Below are 25,869 nucleotides of genomic sequence, written 5' to 3' on the forward strand. Positions count from 1 at the left end.
CCATATATTATTCAGGTAACTCCAACGGAAGACACAAAAATGGAGTAGGTATAATCTTTGTACCCATATCGGAAAGAATGCTCCTCCTTCAACTTAATACCTACCCAATAACAACTAACATTATCCAGGTATATGATATTGAACCATCCAACACCTTGAAACACCTTACCAAAAAGCTCTATTCGCTATACAAGTGCTTATCCAGATGTGCAAAGATGTTAACTGTGATGTATATATTTGTTTTATTGACTACAAAAATGCATTTGATAGGGTAAAACATGACAAACTCATATCCATCTTGAAAGAAGCGGGCTTGAATGATAGAGATTTGCGAATTATATATAATTTATATTCCAACCACACTGCCAACATTAAAGTGGATGACCAGTTGACAAAGACATTCTCCATAGATAGAGACAAGGATGCATTCTGTCTCTAGTGATATTTTTACATGAACTCGAAGCGTATCTTTGAGCAAGCACTGGGACAACTACAGTATAATAGAGAAGTTCCCCTAAATATTATAAAAACTCTCGAAAACATCTACCAAAACAATAAAACGGAAGTCAGAATAGATGGGCAACTTATAGAATCTATAGCAATAGGCAGCGGAATAAGACAAGGGGATTCATTGAGCCCCATGCTCTTCAATTTGATCACGGATGAAATCATCTAAAGCGTTAACAAAGGAAGAGGATACAGAATGGGAAACAAAGAAATAATCATATGTAAAAACAGACACATTAACACTGAGATAAAGTCAAGAATTTATAAAGCCAGTGTAAGACCAATAATGACATATGCATCAGAAACAAGAACCGACACACCCAGAACGCAAAGGCTACTGGAACCGGAAGAGATGAGAGTACTGAGAAGAAACACAGGAAATGTGTTTCACAATATGCAATATTGATACGCACTCCAATACATCAAGAACAATATGGCTATAGAGCAGGGAATTCAACCGAGACAGCACTCTACTCTCATAAAAAAGTGGAGAACTCGATTGAAAATAAAGAAGTGATGCTGTTAACCTTTTTGGATATAGATCTTTCAACAACACTTTGCTAATATCTATAACCAATGCGCTGAGACGTAAAGGAGTTGACGATATTTATTTGAACTGGATAGACTATTATGCTCAGGAAAAATACCACCATTATTGGAGGGGCCGTGTTGGCCCGTGTCGATAGAGGATACCCACAGGGGGAGTTCTGTCCCCACTACTACGGCAGCTACTGATGAACGGACTAATAGGAACTTTGAAGGCAAATGGTGATAAACCAATTGGATATACGGATAATATGGTAATCATCAAGCCAGGAAAATACAATACGATCATCAGAGATCGTATGAACGAGGCCCTAGAGATAGTGAGACAATGGACTTATTTGGATGAGCTGAATATAATCGCCACAAATCCACCAGAGTAGCTTTCACACAAAGACAGAAATTAGAGGGATTAGGTTCTTGCGGGGTCAAAAAATGAGTTAAAGGGAGAGGTGAAGTATCTCGGGCTATATAGACTCGAAACTTACCTGAAACCAGCAATTAGAAAAATGACGAGCAGTCTAGCACCAATGTGATGGACTAAGATACTTCAAACAGCTGCATAAACCAAACTCAACAAGGTGCAAAGACTTGCATGTGTGTGGATAACTGGTGCCAACTACTAGAACAGCAGCTATAGAGGGTCTACTGGGCTTGTCTTTCTTGCATTTGATAATAAAAATAAATGCAAGATTGGGAGCCTATAGAATAACGCAATCAATGAAACTTTGCAATGAAAGGAGATGGCATATGAGTATTACAAGAACTGTAATGAAGGACATCTTTAATGCCGAACCGGACCACATGACAAAAAGATAGAATTTTAAGAATTCATACAAGGTGTCGATTCGAAAGAAGAATGTATGGAGAAATAGGGGCGTCACAACCAACAGTTAAGATCTGGTACACAGGCGTATTCAAAACTACAGAGCGTGTGGGGGGCAGGAATATACTCAAAAAATCAAAGAATTAGCGAAAGCTTTGGTTTTAGCACCGTTTTCCAAGCAAAAATTTATGTGATACTGCAATGTTCAAAGTGAAATAAAGAGGAAATAGTTGAAAAAGAGCAGTTCCATATATTTTAGTCAAGCAGCACTGAAGGCACTGGAGCTATCAGTGCTGCAGAAGGCGTGTGAGGAAATGACACTCAAACTGATTTAGGATTGCATAGAAAAACGGAATGAACCGGTTTGAACCCAGACCGGAACAAGGTTGAGCATGTCTGGGTACCAGGGCATCGAAAAAGCAGAGTAAATTGCTAAAAAAAGATCAAACGAATCGAACGAACCGGCTGTGACTCTGGGAGTATCAAAGTCTCTAGTACGTAGGGATGTAGAGGGCTGGATCCGAGAAAGTCATAAGCGATATTGGTAGAGAATTCAAAAATAACAACATGGAGAAATCTTAACGCATTACAAATTTTAAAAAGAGATTTGCAGGACGTGTAGCACGATTGCGAGATGGGAGATTCCGAAATGGATGCCAAGCAGTGATAAACGCAGCCAGGGCAGACGTCTCACCCACTGGTCAGATGGCATCAAGAGAATCTCGACGAATTGGGTTGCAACAGCAACAAAGGTAAAAAGAAATAAAAATAAATGGAAAATCTTTGGGCCTATGTCCAACTGTGGACAAAACTAAAGACTGTTTGATGATGATGATGATACTTCTTACAAAAGGACACTATATTGAGAAATAATTGCAGTTTTTAATTTAAAAATGTCTGGCAGTATTTTTAAATACATTATTGAAAATAAAACACAAAATTTCAAACGTAAAAATATTTATTTATAATGTTTAAAGCTTAAACACAGCCTTTGCTATGGTACCTTTCTTTAATAAAGTTATAGCTTCTTCGTAATCCTTCAATGCAAACGTCTTAATTCCAATCTTTTCATAATTTAAATACCTGCAAAACATAAATTTCTTAGAACCCCAAAAATAAGCTCTTCATTGTTGTCTTACCTGTCACCCATGGCTTCCAATAAACCCAACGACTTGGGAAAGCTGAAGGGGTTAACCAATACCCCGTAAATTTTTAATTCCTTCATGTATATCTCAAAAGGTTTTATTCTAAAAATATTCAATACCTTAATAATGATAATAATAATTTACGAATGGACGTAAAACTTTAAAAAGTGGTATCGAAATATTACAACTTCATTCAAAGTTCAGTAATTAGTTTTTTAGAATCTGAAATTTAAAATCTGTAGTTAAAGAATATCCTGGAAATTATCGTACAACGACAATTGGCGGGAGATATATATTAGTAAGTTAAACAAATTTTTGATATATGTACTCTAAAAGCAAACAATGGATAACACAAGCAATAAAGGCATTAATATCGGAATGGAGAAAATACAATAATAAATACCAACAACAATTTAAAAACGTAAATAGAACAATAAAATAAAAAAAAATATATCTATTAGAAAAATGTTCAGAAATAGAAAGATTTGAAAAAACAACATGACAGCTTTAGCATATACTTGAAAATTAAAGAAGCTGTTAGCTGACATATACAAGAAAAAGGTACTGAAAGAGAGAAAATAAATAGATGGGAAGAATATATAGAAGTCCTAATTGAAGATGACGAAAAAATAGAGATAATAGAACCAAGAGGAAGAAATGGACCTGAAATTACTAAAGGGGAAATAGAAAAAGCATAAACACGTTTCAAAATTTATAAAGTCTTGGGACCTGATGAAATACCTACAGAAATCTTACGACTACGAACAGAGAACCACATTGATTTACTAGTAGAATTGTAACCCATTCTAATATACCATAACCGCATATAAATTAGTAAAACCAAACGCAATGTAATATGAAGAATATAGAACGGTCAGCTTGATGACCCATGTTTTAAATGTCTTCTTGCGAGTGATACAATGAACGTGTCTACAAAAAATTAGAAAAAAAGACGATTGAATAACAGAAAACCAACTAGGGTTTGGCACTAGAGAGGCATTATTTACTGTATAACCACTCACAGAACCAGTGGCGGATCCAGAAATTTTTTTTAGGGGGGGTCATGGGTCCTAAGGGTGATTTTGATATGGGATTTAGATTTTTGCACCTTTACGATTGATATGATTTGTGCCTCATCTAAGGGAATCATTCTCTCAATAATTATTTTAGGCGATATATTAAACCAATGAGAAGTTATTAAAACACAAATACCTTACGGGTGCAAAGAAGGGTACAACATTAAGGGGTCTTAAACTTAAACAAAAGAAAATAATTGAAACCCACATACTCTATGACAGTAAAATCAAGTGTACAAGACTATTAAACCAAAGGAAAGTTATTAAAATATAAATACTGAAAAATCAAGGACTGTCAATTTAAACTAGGTATTTTAAAGACAATTAATTTAAACCCACCTATCCTATAGCTACAAAATCAAGAACAAACCAAGGATAAATAAGTATAAACCAAAGTTAAGTAATTTAAATGTAATAACTCAATGTAAGTGTAAACATTAATGAATGTATCAAATATTCCTAATAAACTCTATCTTATCGTTGGATATCCGATATCAATTTGTAAAAACATTCATTTATTCCTTATTGCTATACGAAGTGGAAACATGGACTCTCGGAATTACAAGTATGAGACGTATTGAAGCCTTTGAAATGTGTATTTTTTGAAGAATGCTGAAGATTTCCTGGACAGAGCACGTGTGACCAATAACGAGGTGTTGAGAAGAATGAGGACTGAGAGAGAACTCCTAAATATTGTAAACAACAGAAAAACGAGTTATCTAGGACATATTTACAGACAAGAAAAATATAACTTTCTACGACTCATAATGGAAGGGAAAGTAGAAGGAAGAGGTCCAGGAAGAAAAAAATGCTCCTGGCCGAAGAATGTAAGAGACTGGACAGGCATGGACACACATTCGACACTAAGAACAGCTAAAGATAGAGAGCAATTTGCTGTAGTTATAGCCACCCTTCCGCAATGATGAAGAAACCTTAAGAATAATTTTAACAGCACTTTATTTAAATTAATTTATTCAACAAAAAATGAAATTCAACTGAAAGCGACCTAAAAAGATTTTTGGAGAAGATCTGCAGGAACATCTAGAAGAGAAAGGATTACCAACGAATCCATTAGAGAAATAATGGGAATCAAACGAACAATCACAGATGACCTAACAACAAAACAACTTATCTGGTTCGGACACATACAAAGAATGGGTGAACAACGAATACCAAAGGAAAGATTAAAATGGCAACCAAAAGGAAAGAGAAAACGAGGTAGACCGAGAAAAAGTTGGCAAAGTAGACAATCAATAAAGAACTGAAAGAGAGGTCCATAGAAGAAGACCTATTGAAGATTGGAAGATTGGAAGTCGGAAAACGGCGGAGAACGTTATAAGCCGACAAGTAGTAGTAGTATTCAATAAAAAACATAATATAATTAAGGAATAGTTATTTCTATAATTAGGCATATTAGGCTATAAGTGAGTAAAATATTTTTTTACTCGGTATTTGAAATGTTTCTCACGAATTGTCAGCAACAGCCTGCAACGAGTGGTAAATAAAAGTTTAGTGATTAAAAATACTAAAAGAATAAGATAAGTAAATATTATATAATTTTATAAATATGTATTCTTTTCGCCTATCCGATTTAGCAAATCGCTCTATGATTGCATCAACATCTAGAGAAATTTCAGGATGCACATTGATGAGTGCTAAACCAGTTAACCTTTCTATTTCTAAGCCAAGTCTTTAGACGCTTAAGCGTAGAACGCTCTGTTGTTGCTGCACTGACTGGTAGTGTAATTAATATTTGCAGAAATATTCTGATATTTGGATACATATGAATATCGCAGTTTTCTAATACTTCTAAAAACAATCTGGAAGTTTTCCATTATTTTCCACTTTTGAATCCACAGTGAAAACTCTTGTTCTACTGTGGAATATGCAGTAAGTAGTTGGTTCAATAATATTCTAGTGTCAACAATTTTTTTAATGCAACTTTATCTTCTGGTGTGTTATCAGCTTTAGGTAAAACGACTTGAAGAATAAATAGATTCATAACTTTCGGTGAAAGTCGTTCTTCTAAATCAGTTAAGGTATTGTCTAAAAGGGGTAAATAAATGGATCTTCGGAAATATTCTTCGCAAGAGTTAGCAGATTGGTTTTGACGACAGGTTTGACGAGAAACTATACGAGCCTCTGGCACTCAAATGACGAATTGACAAAATTTGAAATCGCGTAACTCTGAATTCGTGGAAGTCTTAGTCGAGGTATTACTGTATTTAGAATTGTTGATTTTTTTAAAGAGCAATTTAAAAAGGCTTCCGTATAATTCTACACTTACCCCTAGAATAAATAAGTTTGAATCATTTCAACTCTTGACTTCCAGCTTATAGGGTTGATGGGTTTTAAATTAATTTTTTTAGGATTATTTGATTCATATTTAATTTTGTTTTGGGGGTGGTCATGACCCCCGTGACCCCCTCCCTTGGATCCGCCACTGCACATAACGATGTCGTGATGTCAATAATTGGTTGAGCGAAAAAACAATTTTAGTAGCAAAGAACAAGGATATGGGATAAAATCGTTAGTCCACTGCATTCCCAAATCTCTGTCAAATCCCTTGAATATATAACAAACCAAGACGTGTGCTTGGCTTACCAGTGCACAATTTACAACTAAAGGCTTGCTAGGTCGTCGTCATAATTATAAATCTAAACCAACTAAAACTAGTAATGGTGGTGTCGAAAATTATAGGCAATATAATACACGCGACGTTACTCATTGCAAAATTTAAGGATTAAGAGTTCCCATTCCCTGAATTCCGAGATTTCCGATGATACCAACCGATATATCATTCGAATTTTAACGAATTTAATATCCGATTTGTTTTGCATTCGATATGACGATAAACATCGACGATAAATGACAAGGCTAATCCTTGAATGTTTGTAGACTAAATGTAGAAAATAATTTGTTTCTCTTATGTCAATTGTACCTAGTATGTTGACCTGTAGGCAAACCCTCCACTTTCTTTATTATCGCACCTGGCAACACAACGAAAAATATAATATATCACAAAGCCCTTCAATGAAAGTAATCGACATGGGTGCAATCCATTCAACTAATGGTTACTTTGGTGCCACGTGAATTATCTCCTGTTGAAACGAAGCTTCTGTACTGGCGTTCTATTTTACTTTTTTCTCTATAGTGAAATGCTGATACGTGCGTCACGGAACTAGCGCTACAAGATGGCGTCGTCACGAGTAGCGTCATAGAATAGCGGGACTTCACATCGATTCACTACTCTCGATCTCAAACGAAAAGCTTAATTAACAAACATACGATCAGAAATGTGTCAAATGTATATTTCTGTATGGAAATGACGATAATCTAAATAGACTTTACAGTGCTATATAAACGTGTCAAAAACAGTTAAATATTTTATCAAAGATAAATAGAGATAGAGATACTGTATCTTAACTGATCAATTGAGACCAAACCTAACAAAATATTGTATCGATTGCTTATCTTATATTTCGCAATCACCCATACTCACTTTATTTCTGAATGAGGTGGTGCCACGCCAAATATACATAGTTTTCCTCCTCTACTCAGTAAAGATATCGCATGCTCCACAGCTGGTGCATATCCACTACAATCAATAACGAGATCAAACAAGTAATTAGGATCAGCTTGTTGATTCTTTTTCAATTGATCTGGGGTAATAAGACTATAACCAGTATCTACAAATAAATTTTTCGTATTAAATACTCCTTCGATTCTCTCATTTAAATACTTACTCAATTTCTTAAGCATGTCTAGTCGAGCTGAATTTGGCTCAGAAACGGTGACGTTTTTATGTCCTTGCAAGTGTAGATTACAGACCCACAGGTTTCCAATAATTCCAGCACCGGTGATTAGAATTTTCTGTCCCACTGTAACTGGACTTATGATGTCCCATCCGTGGGCTAAACACGATAGTGGCTCCGCTAAAGCAGCTGCAAAAAAAAAGAATAATAATTATAAAGTATGCAAGTATAATTATTTGAAATTATGTGACTATTTCCCTAAATAATCAATTGGAGCAAGTTGTATAAGTATCCACGTTTAATATGTCCGAGATATTTCAATTTTCCTGTTTTGATAGGATATATTTAACGGTATATACCATGTTTACATTTCTGCTTTAATAACTTCCCAACCGGACTATTCCAAGTCTAGGTGTTCCTCTTCTTTTCTTTTAGTCTATATGTCGTCTCATATTCGCTTAACAGGTATTTTGCTGTTTATTATCTAAACGTGTAAGTGCCCTAACCAGCCAAGTTAGTCTTCTTTTCATAAACTGCGTTATTAATTCAATATTCAGGTCATGCTTTATACACATGTTTTTTTTTTCGGAAGCCGTTTGCTGTTCGTTCTAAGCGGTCGTAATCCAGCCAATTGGTTTATTGTACATCTTCCATTCGTGTAACTTTCTGGCTCAGGTTATAGTGTTAACAACTGCTTACGTAGCTAGGACTAACGTCTATGCGTGGCATAGAATAGTAGACCTTTAGAAACTACTGAAGAATCTTAACCAGAACCCTAGTAAGGAGCAAACAATTTTCCAAGCATCACAGCAAATCAAGTAGCCTCACAACTCCTTAATAATAGCAGGGCATCTGGAAAAAGAGGCAAAAAACCTTAAAATAGGAGAGAACGAAACCAGTCAGCTGAGTAAACCTTTCAATGATGCTGAGCTTAGATCATGAGCTTTTGTAAACTGCTTCCAATATTAGTTTTTTTGGTCTTCTTATCAGCTCTTGTTTCATTGTTTATTCTTCCATAGGCTTCTCTGGATTCCAAAGTATTTGATGCTTCAGGTAGGCTTCTCGTTTTTTTTAAAGCTTTGAATGTTGGCTCATCAATGTTGTCTTTCATTTTTTCCCAGTTCTTATTTATATCTTCGATGTATCTTTACATCAAAAATAGTATTAGCAAATTTGTGAATTCTTCATTACATACTCGCCACGAGTACCTATATATCGCTTTAGAATAAACAATTGATTTTATGTGAAATTACGATACATTAATTGCCCCGATTAAAATCCAGACTGAAATCCAGACTACGGGGTAACTAAAGAAACTCACTAGATCTATCTAGCGGTTAAGGAATACGTTATACGTTAGAAAAATAATATATTAATTTAAGATGAAAGGGCTACATTTATAAGTTCATTATTAAGTGGGGTTTGTTACATGTCTTCAAATAATACGTGCATATTTTTCCCGCTTTAAATTATTATTTTTCCTTTTTTTAACACAATTATTACAATATGTCAGTTACCTTGTTCCAGAGTAATGGAATCACTTAGTTTATGGACTTGATCCACAGGAGCCACACAATAATTGGCCCATCCTCCGTTCCTAAAGATTCCAATGGTATTACTGATTCCACCTATTGAGCAATAATGAGGGTTTCCTGAATGGCAGTGATCGCAGCACAGACATCCACTAAAATGATTAATCAATTATCAGTACTAGAATTATTTTTACTGATTAAATCGTACATTATAAGTAAAATAATAAATTAGTTTAATTAGTATTTCTATAGTTATGTCATAATTTTCAAGTGGTGCTTTGCCTGTTTCACGTTTAGTAATATTGTTTTTCTGAAATCTGTCAAGAATGTCTAATTCTCTGCCAAATTTCTGACCGTAAAATACGGTAATTCTGACTAGCCACAATATTAGAAGAGTTGGCCATAAAAATGGTCAACGAGCAGATTAAAAATGTTTATTAGCGTTGAACTAAGAAACGAAGCAAAGGAATATCTGAGGATAGGCTCCTTGAACTCAAGCGGAATAAGAACAAATGTAAACGTGCTGGACTAACTAATTAATCGGAACACTTCATGAAAATTTCAGGAAAAAGCTTACTCATGACATAAAGATAAAGTTTCTAGGATACGACGTCTACAGGAACCAGGAACGACTATAAATTTAGGAGGAACTGCTATCCTAGTGAGAAAAGGAATAATTCACACTCTTCAACCGACTTCCAGCTCTTACGGAAGCAACGACAATAAAAGTTCAAATAAAACAGAGAGAAATAAGGATCACTTCAGCATATGTAAGGCCAGAGATCCTCTAAACGACAACGCTTTGGAAGCGTTCCTGAACATAGAGGAATTGTCCATAATAATAGGAGACCTAACCGTCAGATCTGCTAACCAGAATGATAGAGTTATAAACAGCAGCGGAAAAATACTAAATAACTATCTAGTGAACAGGGAAGACGCCATGGCAATTGGTTCATCGAACGAACTCATTCAAGGAGGAGATGTTTTACCAACCCGTCTGAATATAATGGTAGTTAATACCATAGGACAAATAAACAGAATTCCAAACATTAAACAAAGGATCAGGAAATCACAACCCTATATTCGTAGAAATAGGCACATGGGAAGAAGACCAAAAAAAAAAAGACAGAAAAGAAAGGGGCCAAATTTCAGTAGAAACATTTCAAAAAGTAAGCATTAGAATGAAACAAAAGTTCTATCGTTCGAAAACATTATAAAAGAAGATCTAAGAAATAGCACTACTAAAGAAGACTATACAATACGCGTGGGAAGGTTTAGAGATATCAAATAGAAAATGAAGAAATAATAAGGAAAAAGAACAGAACCAAAAAGAGAGCCAGAAAAACAAGAAACCAGGAAGACAAAAATAGGGCAAATCTACTAAACTGACAACTTAAACAGGAACTACTAGAACATATGAGCCAAAAGTGGGACAATTATGTAAAAGAAATGGAAGAACAGCGCCAAAATACGCAAGAAATGTGGAGGCTCCAAAGAATAATAAAAAATGACAGAAAACTCATTCCACACTACACGGAGCAAATGGAATCGTTTACTCTGTAGATTATAAAGCTGAGGTTACTTCGTTTGCTTGCGTAATTTTCAACCTAGGTAGAGAATATTGTTTTAAGACTATATCAGGAAATTTGAATACTGGAACACGATTGACGCGTTTGTCGTTTTTTCAATTATAATATAGTCAGTAGTAGATGTCAAGTCTTTTTTATGTATTTTTTTAATTATACATTTTTAAATACTTAATATTTAAGTATGTCTACTGCCAAAGTGACCAATCACGACGATGATTGTCACTTTGGCCGGCCAATCACAAACCTCGTTATTAACTGCTTTGCTGCTGAAGATTGCTGCGAATTCTCAAATACTAAGTGTATAAAAGAGCAGCACATCTTCCGATCGGGATCTAGTCGTCATATACTACCAGCCCCGCTAGACCTTGTTGGCCTGGTGTCGCCACCACACTACTTTGAGTTTTATTATTAATTCAGTAACCTAATATCGTCGAAGACGTCGAATAAAAGAAGACTTCATCCATTTTAGAAGATAAACCTTCGAAGCTCAAGAACCGGCGTGCTGACTACGAACGCTGCCTGCCAGTAAGACACGGGCTTTTGAAATAGAAAAGACAGTGGTCTTTTCTTTGGGACCTGCAACGGTAAAGAGCGAATAAAGGCCCCAAGTGGGCTTATAATTGGTTTTCCAGCTGCGATAACGCTTCGTCACCAGAAACCTTATGCAAATACACTTCTCAACAATTGAAGTGGATATTCTGAAAATGTGTATTTTATTTTTTGTTTATAAGGTCAAATAGAAAAATGGAGTGATATAAATAAAGATTTATTTTTACTTCGTATTTTCATACAGATGAACCGAAAGAAAGAAATTCTTAAAGAAAAAAAAATCTCCACCAGATTGGGGATAAATAGACAAAAACAAAATATATAAAGAATAAACAAAAATTGTAAAATTTTTGTTTATTTTCTGGTGGTGGAGTGTTTGGTTCCACCTCTGTGTCGCCTTAGTACTCTAACTCTATTTGGAAGACCTCTTATTAAATTATTGATGAACTGCTGCGGTATACGTTCCCAAATCGCGCGTAATATATTGGCCAACTGATCTAAGGTTTGGGGCGGTTGAAGGAGCCTGTTTTGTTGCCTAGACATTTCGGCCCAAACATGTTCAATGCAATTAATATCAGGTGAACACGGTGGCCACTCCATTCTTGTAATGCCATGAGCTTCTATACACTCGTTGACAATTTTCGCACGGTGAGGGCGAGCATTATCATCAATCAGAACAAATTGTTCGCCTATTGCACCAAAAAATGGAACAACTATTGGTACTATGACTCTGTCTTGATATCGTGTAGCAGTCATTGTCTCATTAATTAAGACGACTAAGTCCGTGCGACCGTCAAAACATATGCCTCCCCACACGCAAACGGATCCACCTCCAAAAAGAGTGGTTGGGACTCTCAAATTTTCATTGTAACGCTGTCTCTTTCCCTCCACACCAATATTAGGCCATCATTCGTATACAAACGAAATCTGGACTCGTTAGTAAAGAGACAATTCCTCCAATTTTCGAAATTTCACTGATAGTGTTCCATCGCCCAGCGATATCTGCATGCACGCTGCTGCCTAGTTAGTCGTGGATGGGTAGCGCGCCCTCTAGCCCTTAAATTGGATGCATGTAACCGTCTTCCGACAGTTTGACTGGAAATCGCTCGTCCAGTAGCATGCCTGAAGATACTGTTAATTCTGGAAGCCGTGAGTGTTTGGTTTCTTCTTGCCGCCAGAACTACAAAACGGTCTTGCCGACGAGTTGCAGATCGTACTCTTCCTCCTCCATGCCTGTATGTTGCAGATCCAGTTGCTACATACCGATTCCATGCACGACTTATCACACTTTGCGACACATTTAGCCTCATAGCAACCTCTTGTTGAGTTATGCCTTGTTGGATCCAATGAACTAATTGCTCGAGCTGCACTAATTCTAAACGTCTTTGCGGCATAATGTTTTTGTGATAAATAGATTTCTTGACTTATTGACAACTGGTAAAGCCAATACAAGCACTTTTATACGAATGATATATTCATGTTTGGAACAACATGTCTCTCTTTGTACGAGATAAGGGCCGATAAGAATAGGAAGAAAAAAACCACATGCAAAAAATATTGGCAATAAAGATAGCATATAGAGTATAGTACAGGCAATTGTTTTAAAAATAGTTTTATATGTTAATTTTAGGAATTTTAAAATTATCCACTTCAATTGTTGAGTAGTGTAGTAACCGTCCTTACAGGATGGAAAATACTATTTACGAAAGGAAGTGACACGAAGCGACGGGCAGTAGGAAGAGTCGACACTGCCGGTATTCTTGTGCATCTCTCGAGGAGAGGGAACGCGGCTACACGAAATGAGAAGGCCGGCATCTCTGTGGAGTTCGAGGCATATACCACGCAATAGAATACTAACATATACATTTAAAATAAGTCATTGTAAGAAAGCTCAAACTGTTAAAGTATTCTGATTGCCGGTGTCCCCTCGCCCACCACAGAGGCCCGGCGAAACTTCTCGTACGTAGAGGCCGGAATCCCGTTTAACTCCCCGAACACGAGGATGGAACCAAAGAATTTAAGATCCTAATCAAGAGCGGCGGTCGTAGAGCGTCAAGAGACCACAGAGTACACTGAGTAAAAACACATTTCCGGACATCGATGCTCATGCTCCGCTTTTTAACCACTAATCTGCATCTTCGTTCGAAAATATATTACTTTTTCCTCTAGATACACAATATACTATTCAAGTTAATTAATTTTTAATCTTCACTGGTTTTTATCCCCTCTTATGTTAATACTAATTAAAATTTTAATAACATTCTTGTTTAATGATGCAATCCTTTAGATTAATTAATTTTAAACCTAAAATCATCTGTCTCATCTCAGTGTTAATTTCTGTTTGTGAATGCCCATATTCTATATATATCCTGTTACTTAATATGTGGAAATTCTTCTTTTTTTGACATTTTTGTCAAAATTTTTGGCAACATTTTTTTTTAATATTGCAGTCAAAATGATTCTAAAGGAGTTATAGACAGAATTGTTTAATTTTGAAGATAATTTTAGATATTATTTCTATAAGTCACATACCTATTAGGATCTACAGAAACTTTGTCCCCTTTTTTGAAGGAAATTACATTAGCTCCTGTTTCTACAACTGTTCCTGAAAATTCGTGTCCTAGAGTGAAAGTTTCTTTATCATTACACGGAAATTCGCCCTGAAAAATAATAAATGATTTATCACTTTTACATTCCAGAGACAAGTGTAAACTACATCATTATGCCAATATAATAGAGACATTAAATAAACAATAATTGACGAGTACATATTTTAAATATTTCTCATTTTTTTTTTATTGGAAACTTAAGCCAATATTCTTCGAAGCCTATCTCACATCAATCTGTTTCTATATTATGTATACCACGTTAACTGCATTTTTTACCCCTTTCGATCAGTTTTTATTTCAATTCATTTTGTAGTCATAAGATTTTTGTATCTTAAAAAAACACCCGTGCACGATTCTCCTGCAGATACCACATACATTGGCAGTAAATACCAATTATCATGAAGTTTTGTCACTATGACTCATTTCAGTGGTATTGGATAAGCAAATAAGTTTGATTCAATAGCAGATATCATCAACTAGCATTTAGCAATACATAATACTTCGTAAATACGCCACAGTATAAATGCCGAGCTCCCGATCGTTTCACTGTTCCGATATATCCCGATGATATAACAGCACTACATGCCTTGTAGGCCCCTGGCTTCCAAAAACTTGGTTATTTCTATCCATTTTTTTCGGTCCCTGGCTTTCTCTCTCCAATCTCTCACGCCTATTTCTCACACGTCATGCTTTACTGCTTTCAAGCATTTCTTGTTTGGACGTCCTCTTCTTTTTTCCCCATTTATCTCTCCTTCAGTATTGTTTTAACATTTCGATTCTTTGGCATTCGTATAATGTGACCCAGCCATCTACCTGTTTGGGCTCGTATTTTTGCCGTAATTATTGGTTTTCCATACATCTTCATTATTTCTTTATTAGTTCGTCTTCTCCAAATATTCTCTGCCGTCTTTATTCCTCCAAATATTTTTCTAAGCACCTTTCTTTCCCAGATCTTTACTTTATTTTCTTGCTGCTGGCTCATAATCCACGTTTCGCTGGCATTCATCACTGTGGGTCTGATTACTGTCTCGTAGACTCGCAGTTTAGCTATTCTTATCACATTTTTTGCTTTCAGTATTAAATTTAGTGACCCTATCACTCTACTTCCCTTCATTAATCTTTTGTCTATCTCTTTTCCTTTATTTTTCCGTGTTCGTTATGGTTACTCCTAAGGATTCAAATTCTTTTTCAGACACTGTTTTAAAACTATAACAGTATCTGCTCCGTTTATCTTGATATGTTTGTTATTATTTGTTATGTCTCCTCTCAATTACATATATTTCGTTTTGTTTGGTTTATTGTTAATCCGTATCCTTTCGCTTCTCGTTCAAATTTCTGTAAATCTTTTTCTAGATGTTTTTTTGTTCTCGCTAGTATCACCACCTCATTAACGTACGCTATGCACTGTTCACTGCTGTTGAAAATGTTTCTGTTTGTGCTAATATTCGATCTTCGTACGATTTGTTTTAATACTAGGTTAAATAAATTCGTTGATAGCGGATCCCCTTGTATTAAACCTCTATTCACTCTGAACTGCCATGAAACTCTTTCTTCTATTGTTATCCTATTTATCGTGTTCCTAAACGTCATTCTTACTAGCCTTATAAGCTTTTCTGGTATTTCTAATATTCTTATGAACTCATATAGCATCGTTAGATTTATGGAGTCATATGCTTGTTTAAAATCGATAAATAACATATGTTATCCTAAGTTTTGTTTGTAGCTATTATTTTGTATTGATTTTAACATATTTATTTGATCAGTAGTTGTTTTTCCTGGTCTCAAACCTCCCTGGTATTCTCCAATCACTTTGTTATCATATTTTATTAATCTTTTCCTAATAATTTTTGCAAGTTCTAATATGGCTATACTTCTATAGTTTTCGCCCTCCATTTTGTTTAATTTTTTATAAATAAGACAAATAAGAGCGCTATTTCATTGTTTCGGCATTTCCTTTTGCAAAATTACTAATGTTAAGTAAAATATTCTTTCTTTCGCCACCTTCCTTAAAAATCTCAGCTGGGATACCACTTTCTCCTGCACTTTTGTTATTTTTTAGGTATTTTATTATTTCTTCGACTTCGTTCAAAGTTGGTTCCTTGTGCTTCCCTTCTTCATCTTCTTGCCAATTCTAATTTCCCTCGCGTTCCTCTTGTTGGTCTGTATTTAATAGATCTTCGATGTATTCCGCCCATCTGTTTAATTTTGCTGTTGTTTCTCCTGGAAATTAACCTTCTTTGTTTCTTCAATACTGTGGATTATTCTTTTTAGTTTCTCTGGATTTATTAACTTATCAGTAAAAGTTTTTTACGTCTTTGTTTATGTAGGCTTCTTCTATGTTTTCAATTGCTTTTCTAACTGTTCCCTTTTCTTTTTCTACAAATTATTTTAACTTCTTTTCTTCTCGTGACATAGTTTTCGATGGCATTTTGGGTATTTTCTCTATCTCTTTATAGTTTTACCTTGTTTCTTCTTGCCAAAGCATTCCTACATTCTTCATAGAAACAGTCTTGCCATCTTTTATACGCTCCCTTCCTATACACTTTTCCGCTGCTTTCGACATGGCTGTCTGTATGGTCTGTCATTCTTCTTTTATATCTCGTTTGACTGGATTCTCTAGCGTTTTATTTATTTCTTCCTTTAGTTTGTTTACTACCTACTTCTCTTGAAGGCGCTCTAATTGGTAATTTAATCTATCTCTAACAGGTTTCGGTATTATTGGTAGTTTTTGTTTTAATTTTTCTATTATTAGTGTATGGTCACTGTTGGTATATACCCCTCTGTAACTCCTGCTATCGATTATTGCCTTATCATGTTTGCTTTCAATTAGGACATGATCTATCTGATTTTTTACTTTTCCATCGGGAGAGGTTCAGTGTTGAATACTAACGAAAAATTAAAGAGATGGATAGAATACATAAATGAGTTATTTAAAGACAATAGAACAGAACAGATAAAATTATAAGTCAAAGATGGTGTAGTTTTAAAGTGGCATTAAAAAGTAGCAAAAATGGCAAAGTAGTAAGTCCAGAACAAATCCCAGTAGAAAGCTTAAAACGCATAAATGATGAAACCTTAGACATTATAATAGTCTTATTTAACACAATATACAAAACAGGACATATACCGACCCAATGGCTACCCTCTACCTTTTGCACTATTCCTAAAAATAAAAACGCCAAAGACTGCAGTGAATACAGCATAATATCATTAATAAGTCACGTTCTAAAATTATTCTTGAAAATAATACATGGTAAACCATGTAAAAGAGCCCAAATTGTAATAGATAATAAAGCTGGTTCAGAAACAGAAATCAGAAGAGAAGTTAGGCAGGGATATATTATGTCTCCATTACTATTCTTCTTCTTCTTTCTTCTTGTATTTGGGCTTTAAAGCCTGTTACTTCTTCAATATTAGCCTTCTAAATTGTTTAAATTATCGCACCATCTTTTTCTTGGTCTGTCAATACTTCTTCGTCCATTTGGTGACTTATCTCGTACTATTCGTACTATGCTATCCTCTGCCATTCTACAAATGTGTTCGTTCCACTCCTGTTTCCGTTTTGTCACCCATCCATTTATGTCTTGTATATTGCATGCTATTCTTATGTTTACGCTTCTATCCCTATCCAACAGACTTTTCCCTGATATTCGTCGGACTATTTTCATCTCTGGTCTTTCTAGTAGTCTAGTAGTCTCGTTTTAGATGTGTCAGGTCTCGTCTCCGTCGTGTATGTTAATATGGGTCTAATTGCTGCTTTATAGATTCTTGTTTTTGTGTCTTGTCTTAGGTGTTTGTTCTTCTAGATTGTGTCATTAAGAGATCCCGTCGCTTTACTTGCTTTTAAGCTTTGTTGTCGTACTTCTTCTTCAACATCTCCGTAACTGGTTTATCTATTCCCAGAAATCTAAACCTTGCTTCCTGCTTTATTATTTTCCCATCAATTTCGATTTTACATCGTAGTGGGTATTTAGATGTTGTCATAAATTTAATTTTTTCTGCTGATATCATCACATTGATGATGGGACCACCGTAAGTTAAGGTGGAAGCTATCGTGCTAAAAACTGAATGGTTGCACGTCACGCGGCCGCTAACGATGCTCTTGGGACACCGGGCGAAATCCCATTGAATATTAGCCTTGTTCCTGTACGCGGGGCTCTACAGGAATCGACCAACGTTCCCAAGCTACTCGTGGGAATAAATATGAATACTCACCAACATGCTACGCAAGCACGGTGTTTAAATGCCAAAAACCCGACCACTGTAAACCAACCCTATTCAATGTGCGTCAAAAAGATAAACCTCAACATCGCCACATATAATGCTCGGTCACTCTCTACCGAAGAAAGATTCGAAGAAATGGAGGAAGAACTCTCAAAAGTGAACTGGGATATTGTAGGTATCAGCGAAGTTAGAAAAAAGGGAGAGAGTCTTAACTCACTCCCATCAGGCCATTTATTTTATTACAAAGGAGAAGAGGAATCGACAGTCGGAGGCGTCGGCTTCTTTATTCACAAAAGAATTTCTAACAGAATTGTGTCAATAAACCAAATCTCAACAAGAGTGGTCTACTTAAACATCAAAATAAACGCCAGATATATCCTAAAGTTCATTCAAGTGTACGCCCCTACTACAGGACATCCAGACGAAGAAGTCCAAATATTCTACGACCAAATATCTTGTGCAATCAAGGAAAATCCTGGCCACTTCTTAATAATAGGTGGTGATTTCAACGCCAAAATAGGCACTAAGGAAGACCCCTCTGAAATAATATTGGGAAATTTTGGAAGCGAAGGCAGAAATGATAGAGGCAAACAACTACTGACTTTCCTTTTGGAAAACAATCTTTATCAAATGAACAGCTTCTTTAAAAAGAAAAAACACAGAAGATGGACATGGGAAAGTCCTGATGGAAAAACAAGGAACGAAATCGACTATTTCTTAACAAACAAAAAAGAATTATTTAAAGACGTAAATGTGATAAACCAGTTCAGTACAAGCAGTGATCATAGGTTAGTAAGAGCTAAAATAACGATATCAACCGAAAAAGAAAGACTCAAAATGATAAATAAGAAACAACCAAAGAAATGGACAAAACCAACTAACATTCAGGAGTTCGAAAAATATATTGGTAATTCATTGAAAGATACCACAACAGCAGACATCAATATATTGAACAAACAAATAGTCAACACAATACAACAGGCTCAAACTAAATATTGTCCGACAAGCAAAAAAGATGAAAAACTGAGTCAACCCACGGAAACCCTTATAGAACTAAGGCGACAAATGAAAGCAGATAACACTACAAGCAAAGAAGCGATAAATCAAATAAATAAGACGATCACAAAGGCAATAAGAAAAGACATAAGAAACTACAATGTAGAAAAAACAAAACAGGCAATAGAGCAAAATAAGAACATGAAAGTTTTGAAGAGGAGCGTACAAAAGGGGAAAATAGAAATTAACAAACTGAGAAACAGCACTGAAGAAGAAACAACGAACAGAGATGAAATATTAAGAATAGTCGAAGAGTTCTACACAGAGTTATATAGATCAAGAAAAAAAGATAACAATACGGAACCTCCAATTACACTAAAAACTGGGGTATTAAACCAAGGATCAGATTTAATGCCCGATATAACAAAATCAGAAATCAAACAAGCCCTGAAGAAAATGAAAAATAATCGAACCTTGGGTGAAGATGGAATAGTATCAGAAGCACTAAAAATTGGAGGGGATGTATTACTTGAAAAAATTAAACAACTTTTCAATATCTGCCTTCACAGCGCCAATATTCCAACAGACTGGAACAACGCTACTATGATTCTATTACACAAAGCAGGAGATAAAGCAAATTTAGAGAATTACAGACCGATTAGCCTCCTCAGCCATATATATAAGTTGTTTACGCGAATACTAGTTAAGAGAATGGAAAGAAAATTAGAGACTTATCAACCAAGGGAACAGGCAGGATTCCGAAAAAGTTACGGAACAAATGACCATCTACAAAGTATAAAAACCCTAATAGAGAAAGCAGTGGAATACAATAAACCTCTAGTTCTAATATTTATCGATTTTCACAAAGCCTTTGACACAGTTGAGCTAAGCAAAATATTACAGGCGCTTAAAGAATGCAGGCTAGATTATAGATATACTAAATTAATATACAAAATATACCTGCAGGCAACAACCACTGTCAGATTACATACTAACAGTAATCGCATAAAAATAGAACGGGGGGTTAGACAAGGAGACCCAATGTCACCTAAACTTTTTAATACGGTGCTAGAACATGCTTTTAAGAATTTGGATTGGATGACAAAGGGAATAAAAATAGATGGAGAATATCTAAACAACTTACGTTTCGCCGATGATATACTTATAATAGCTGAAGATCTAGGTATGGCAAGAGAGATGGTACAGGAACTCGTTGTGGCTACAGAAAGTGTAGGTTTAAATATAAATATCTCGAAAACAAAAATCATGACCAATTTGGTACCCAACCAGAATATCAGTATTGGTGGAAAAGAAATAGAACTCGTAGATAGATATAAATACCTGGGACATGAAATTTTGATCGGCAGGGATAACCAGACTCATGAACTGAAGAGAAGAATCGGCCTTGGGTGGGCAGCATTTGGAAAACTGAGAGAAACTTTTAAAAGTGAGCTGCCCACATGCCTAAAGAGAAAGGTATTTGATCAGTGCGTCCTCCCAGTCTTGACGTACGGAGCAGAAACACTTACCTTAACAAAAGCAGCAGCTACCAAACTGAGAGTCACGCAGAGAAGAATGGAGCGTTCCATGTTAGGAATAACTCTGCGAGACAGAATAACCAACGAAATCAGGAAAAGAACCGGAGTGACTGACATCATCGAGAAGATAGCCAGACTAAAATGGAGATGGGCAGGACACATAGCCAGAATGACAGATGGGCGATGGACAAAGAGGTTATTGGAATGGAGGCCAAGGGAAGACAAGAGAAGCGTCGGTCGACCACCTACAAGATGGACTGACGATTTAAGAAGAAAAGAGGTTAGTCTTTGTATATGGGTATATTTTATTTTATAAAAACCCTTAAAAGGGCAACATTACAAGCACGAACGTTTTCGGAACAACTGTTCCATCATCAGGTTAAAATGCAGGTTAACATGCCTGAGCCACCAAAATATTTGGGTAAAAACCCTTTAAATTGAAAAATGTTACCGAAGAATGTACATGATGTTTATAATACTATATGATGTTTAATATTTTAATTAGATTTTACTTCAGGTAACATACACCCATGCTTAAGTGAGTTCCAGTGTCCGGAGAGTAAACCTCTTCAAACGGACTACGGTTGGCAACTCCGTAAGAGTTGCCAACCGTAGTCCGTTTGAAGAGGTTTACTCTCCGGACACTGGAACTCACTTAAGCATGGGTGTATGTTACCTGAAGTAAAATCTAATTAAAATATTAAACATCATATAGTATTATAAACATCATGTACATTCTTCGGTAACATTTTTCAATTTAAAGGGTTTTTACCCAAATATTTTGGTGGCTCAGGCATGTTAACCTGCATTTTAACCTGATGATGGAACAGTTGTTCCGAAAACGTTCGTGCTTGTAATGTTGCCCTTTTAAGGGTTTTTATAAAATAAAATATACCCATATACAAAGACTAACCTCTTTTGTTATACGTGGTATACAGCCAGCTACAGGAATTATTTTCCTTGTGGATTTTGATTTAAGAAGACTCAATAAAAACTGGATGAGAGCGGCGCAAGATAGACGGGGTTGGAAACATGAGGAAGAGGCCTATGTTCAGCTGTGGACTCTTGAGGCTGGATGATGATGATGATCATCACATTGTATTTCTTGGCTGTTATATTAAAGATATGTGTTAATCTTTGGAGCTCGTCTCCTGTCGCGGCGATTAATGCGGCGTCGTCTGCATAACATAATATTTGGATTTCTTTGTTCCCCATTCTGTAACCATGACTTTTACGTACTGCTTGTATTATTTCGTCCATAATTATATTAAAGAGAAGTGGGCTTCACGAGTCACTCTGTCTGACTCCGCTTTGTACTGATCTACACTGTATTATTTTTCCATTTATCTTTGCCTGTATTCGATTATGGAAGTGGATGTTTTCGATGGTTTGTATAATATTGATTGGTATGTTTCTTTTATATAGTAGGTGTAAGACGTCTTCGACTTGGATGTAATGGAAAGCCTTTGTCTGGTCTATAAAAAATACGATATACTCGATGGCCTTTTCTGTGATTTGTCTTATCTTCCAGATCAGAATCCTTGTTGTTAATCTGATAAAGGTGTTAGTTTATTGATTTTGTTGGTTAGGCCTTTTGTCTTGTCTTAAGCTTCATTACTATTCAATGTACATAATGAATCCATTTTTGAAGAAGTATTACTATCTGAACGTGAATTAACTAAGGAACTAAAACAACATAATATATGCAGATGACACCGTGTTTATAGCAAGGTCTGCTAAACAGCTCCAACTACTACTAAACAAGACAAGCAGTTTCTGTGAAAGCGGGCTATATATATGATAATCACAAAGAAAACAAATATATAAACGAACATACATTTTATAGACGTACTGATAGAAAGGGTTGAAAATAAAAATACTTGGGAATCTGGATTTCAGAATAATAATAACCAAATAACAAAAATAAGAGCCGTGATAGGAATAGCAAGAAATACGTTTGTAAAAATAAAAACAATTCTAACCAATAAAGACCTTAGATTAGAACTGGGAGTAAGAGCCCTGGACATTGAAACAAGAACACATAAATAAGCTACAGTCATTTCAAATATAGTTCTACAGAAGGATACTTAGAATAGCATGGACACAGAAGAAAACCAACACAAAGTATTGCGAGAAGTGGGCAAAGAGTACGAAATAATAGACACAAGTTAAATAAAAAAGTTACAATATGTGGGGCACGTAATGAAGAAACAGCGATATGAAGTGCTAAGATTGATGATACAGGGAAATATAAAAGGAGGAAGGAGTGTGGGAAGGAGAACGTCATTGTTGAAAAATTTAAGGGACAGGTTTAAATGCAGTTCGATAAACCTATTCAGAGCAGCGGTGGATAGAGTAAAGATAGTGATGATGATATATATAACCTCTGATTGGGAGACAGCATTTGAAGAAGAAAAAATTGTACGAAGGATATAGCCAGTATTAATTACACCATAAAAACTATTAAAAATAAAAAAAACAACCTACCGAAATAATGTGAAGATCTGTTCCACAAATTCCAGAGTAAGCAACTTTGATCAGCACTTGATTTGGTTGTGTAATTTTCGGTATGGGCACATTTACCAATTCTAATTTTTTAATTTTTGACGTAAATCGTAGCGCTTCCATCGCTTCAAAAACTTCTTGTTACGGCGAAAACTGAAAAACAAATGATTTTAGCAACAGAACTAGATAAGATAATTTATCATGTATGTTTGCATCGAATAACTTTTCACTGCTTTTAATTAACGATGTCTAAAAATATACACTGGTTATAAATTTCACTTATGTAGAGATTATGGTATATACATTTGTTTTGAAATGTCTTATACGGGGTCATTCCAATGATAAGACAATTTATTAAAAATAATAGCAAATATTTTCGTTTAATTCAATAAGAGAATTAAAAAAAAATTCTCGTATTGAAAAAGAAAAGTGAGCCAAGGTTTTTCATCCTATATGAGTCAAAGTTTCGTTTTCCTCTACAACCCTTACAAAGCTGACAAGTGTTGGGATCTCTTCATATACATTCAATACCTTCATCAATGACAATTTCTTACTGTTGATTTTTTAGGAGGCGCTACATTTATATTTCCTCTCCCTAAAAAGCCTGTGTAAAGAGTAGATTCACTCACTCCTATCTTATTATTGGGACTATAGTTCTAACAGTAGCAACCGGCATTTGACATTCATTAGCATTATGTCTATTTAATTTAAACTACCGTCTTTGTTTGTAAATTAAGAAGAAATCACTCTTTACTGGGGTAAACGTTGACTACATTTTTTCAACACAGTTATAGCAAGTTAACGGTGCGCTAAGTTAAAGCAACTAAACAAACCATAGACCGCCTAGCAGCCCTTTTATATTCAGTCAATATATTTGCACAATTAGTAAAAAAAATTAGATTTTTAAACTCGTCGAAATATATATACATAAAATATTTGTTACCCGTTTTTCAGATCCAGTGGTTATTTATTTTATAGTAAATAAATTCCTTATCGGAATTTATTATTATTTACTTTAGCATACAAAGTATGTATGGTACAAATACCATACATACATATAGTTTTTCAGTTCCTTATCTTTTAACATCTAAGTACCAAACTCTCCGGGATACCAAAAATATTAAACACACTTCTTCTTCTTGTTCAAGTGCCGAGACTGAGACCTCAGAAGCCCTGAAGAAGACGTTAAAGAGAATGTCGAAAACTCGGCCCAATAATAATCGACGCAGTTCAACCCAAAAGACGGAAGAATTCACAACAACACGCAATGTATGAAATTCCTTGTGCGCACTACCCCTGATATTATATAGCCCAAATAAACTGTAGAGTCCAAAATATTATTTATAATCATTCCATTGTCAGGTCACAAAATTTATTTTGAGAACTCCAGAACCATAGCCCCCACCCGCTTCTATAAAGCTCCTGAGTTCCCAGACACTACTTCACTGATCACTAATCAAAGCATTAGTGGTGCTGGGAGTAGAAGATGAGTCATTTATACCGTCGATGGTGACGTGGCTTGGGTGGAGGTTGGCATGGGGGACAGCGTGGGATTGGCGCGGGAATTGGTGCTGGGGTTGGCGCGAACATTTCTGAAGGTAGGATTTTGATTTACGAGTGGAGCGGACGGTATTTTCTTTATGAGAGATATCCAAGTCGAAGGTAACCGTATGCCGTCTTCTCTTTTATTGAGACAATTTGGCCTTTTTCCAATTGGATTTGTCAACAAATACTTTAAAACAGCCTACCAAGCATTGTTAAATTAAATGTTGGCATGCATTACATTTTTTTGTTGGACGGAGCCGCCTATCATATAGCCAGAACCACAAAAAACTGGTTTAGAAATCAGAATATAACGTCCTTTCTTGGCCTGCTAACAGTTCTGCCTAAATGTCACTGAAATAGTATGGCATTAAATCAAACAAACATCAAGGAACAACCCACAACAGATATTACACAAATTTCAATAAGCACAAAAAGGTCAGGATTTTATATCAACCGAGAGTACAACAAGCTCTTGAATTCCAGCTCTAAAAGTTTGAACATGGCTGTTGCCTCCGTTGCTTTTAATAATAAATAGTAAAGGATCAGATGTAACAAAGACCTTCGTCGATCTGTTTAATTGATAAAAATTATTTTGATAATATGTAATTTGGTATGTTAAAAATTATAAAAAACAAGAGGTGCTCGATATAATTTTGTCCAGACTATAATTAATTAATAATTAAAAAATGAGTTTTATTTTAAATTCTAAAAGTGAGTTTAACAAAAAAATTTAACACTAACAGTAAGTACAAACCATGAGAACTCAGCCACAGCATAAGGGCAAAAAAAATATTATCAACTGTGAAACAAAATATTGGATTAACTAATAAAGATGATACTTCGCACTCTTTGCAAAAAAGCAAAATTCAAAAGGACACAAGAAACTTGGATAGTATCATAAAAGGAATAAAATAAACGATGAATCCATTT

The 25,869-nt window shown here is 35.3% G+C and overlaps 1 protein-coding gene across 2 annotated transcripts in view; it reads right to left on the reverse strand.

Moving 5' to 3' along the window:
• Nucleotides 1-2,816: 2,816 nt before the first annotated feature.
• Nucleotides 2,817-25,869, reverse strand: part of LOC140436662 (D-altritol 5-dehydrogenase-like) — a 33,907-nt gene continuing 10,854 nt past the window's right edge. The window contains exons 2-8 of one of the 2 annotated variants that reach the window (XM_072525668.1): nt 23,377-23,547; nt 14,055-14,182; nt 9,370-9,536; nt 7,844-8,041; nt 7,600-7,786; nt 3,016-3,123; nt 2,817-2,959 (exon numbers count right to left, since the gene is read on the reverse strand). In XM_072525668.1, the coding sequence (XP_072381769.1) occupies nt 2,848-2,959; nt 3,016-3,123; nt 7,600-7,786; nt 7,844-8,041; nt 9,370-9,536; nt 14,055-14,182; nt 23,377-23,517 (1,041 nt within the window). In that variant the 5' untranslated portion in view covers nt 23,518-23,547 and the 3' untranslated portion in view covers nt 2,817-2,847. Of the gene's footprint in view, nt 2,960-3,015; nt 3,124-7,599; nt 7,787-7,843; nt 8,042-9,369; nt 9,537-14,054; nt 14,183-23,376; nt 23,636-25,869 lie in introns of those variants that run through there. The other variant, XM_072525667.1, reaches the window with a different exon arrangement.

The sequence above is a fragment of the Diabrotica undecimpunctata genome, chromosome 3 (genome assembly GCF_040954645.1).
Source record: "Diabrotica undecimpunctata isolate CICGRU chromosome 3, icDiaUnde3, whole genome shotgun sequence".
Lineage (NCBI taxonomy): Eukaryota > Metazoa > Arthropoda > Insecta > Coleoptera > Chrysomelidae > Diabrotica > Diabrotica undecimpunctata.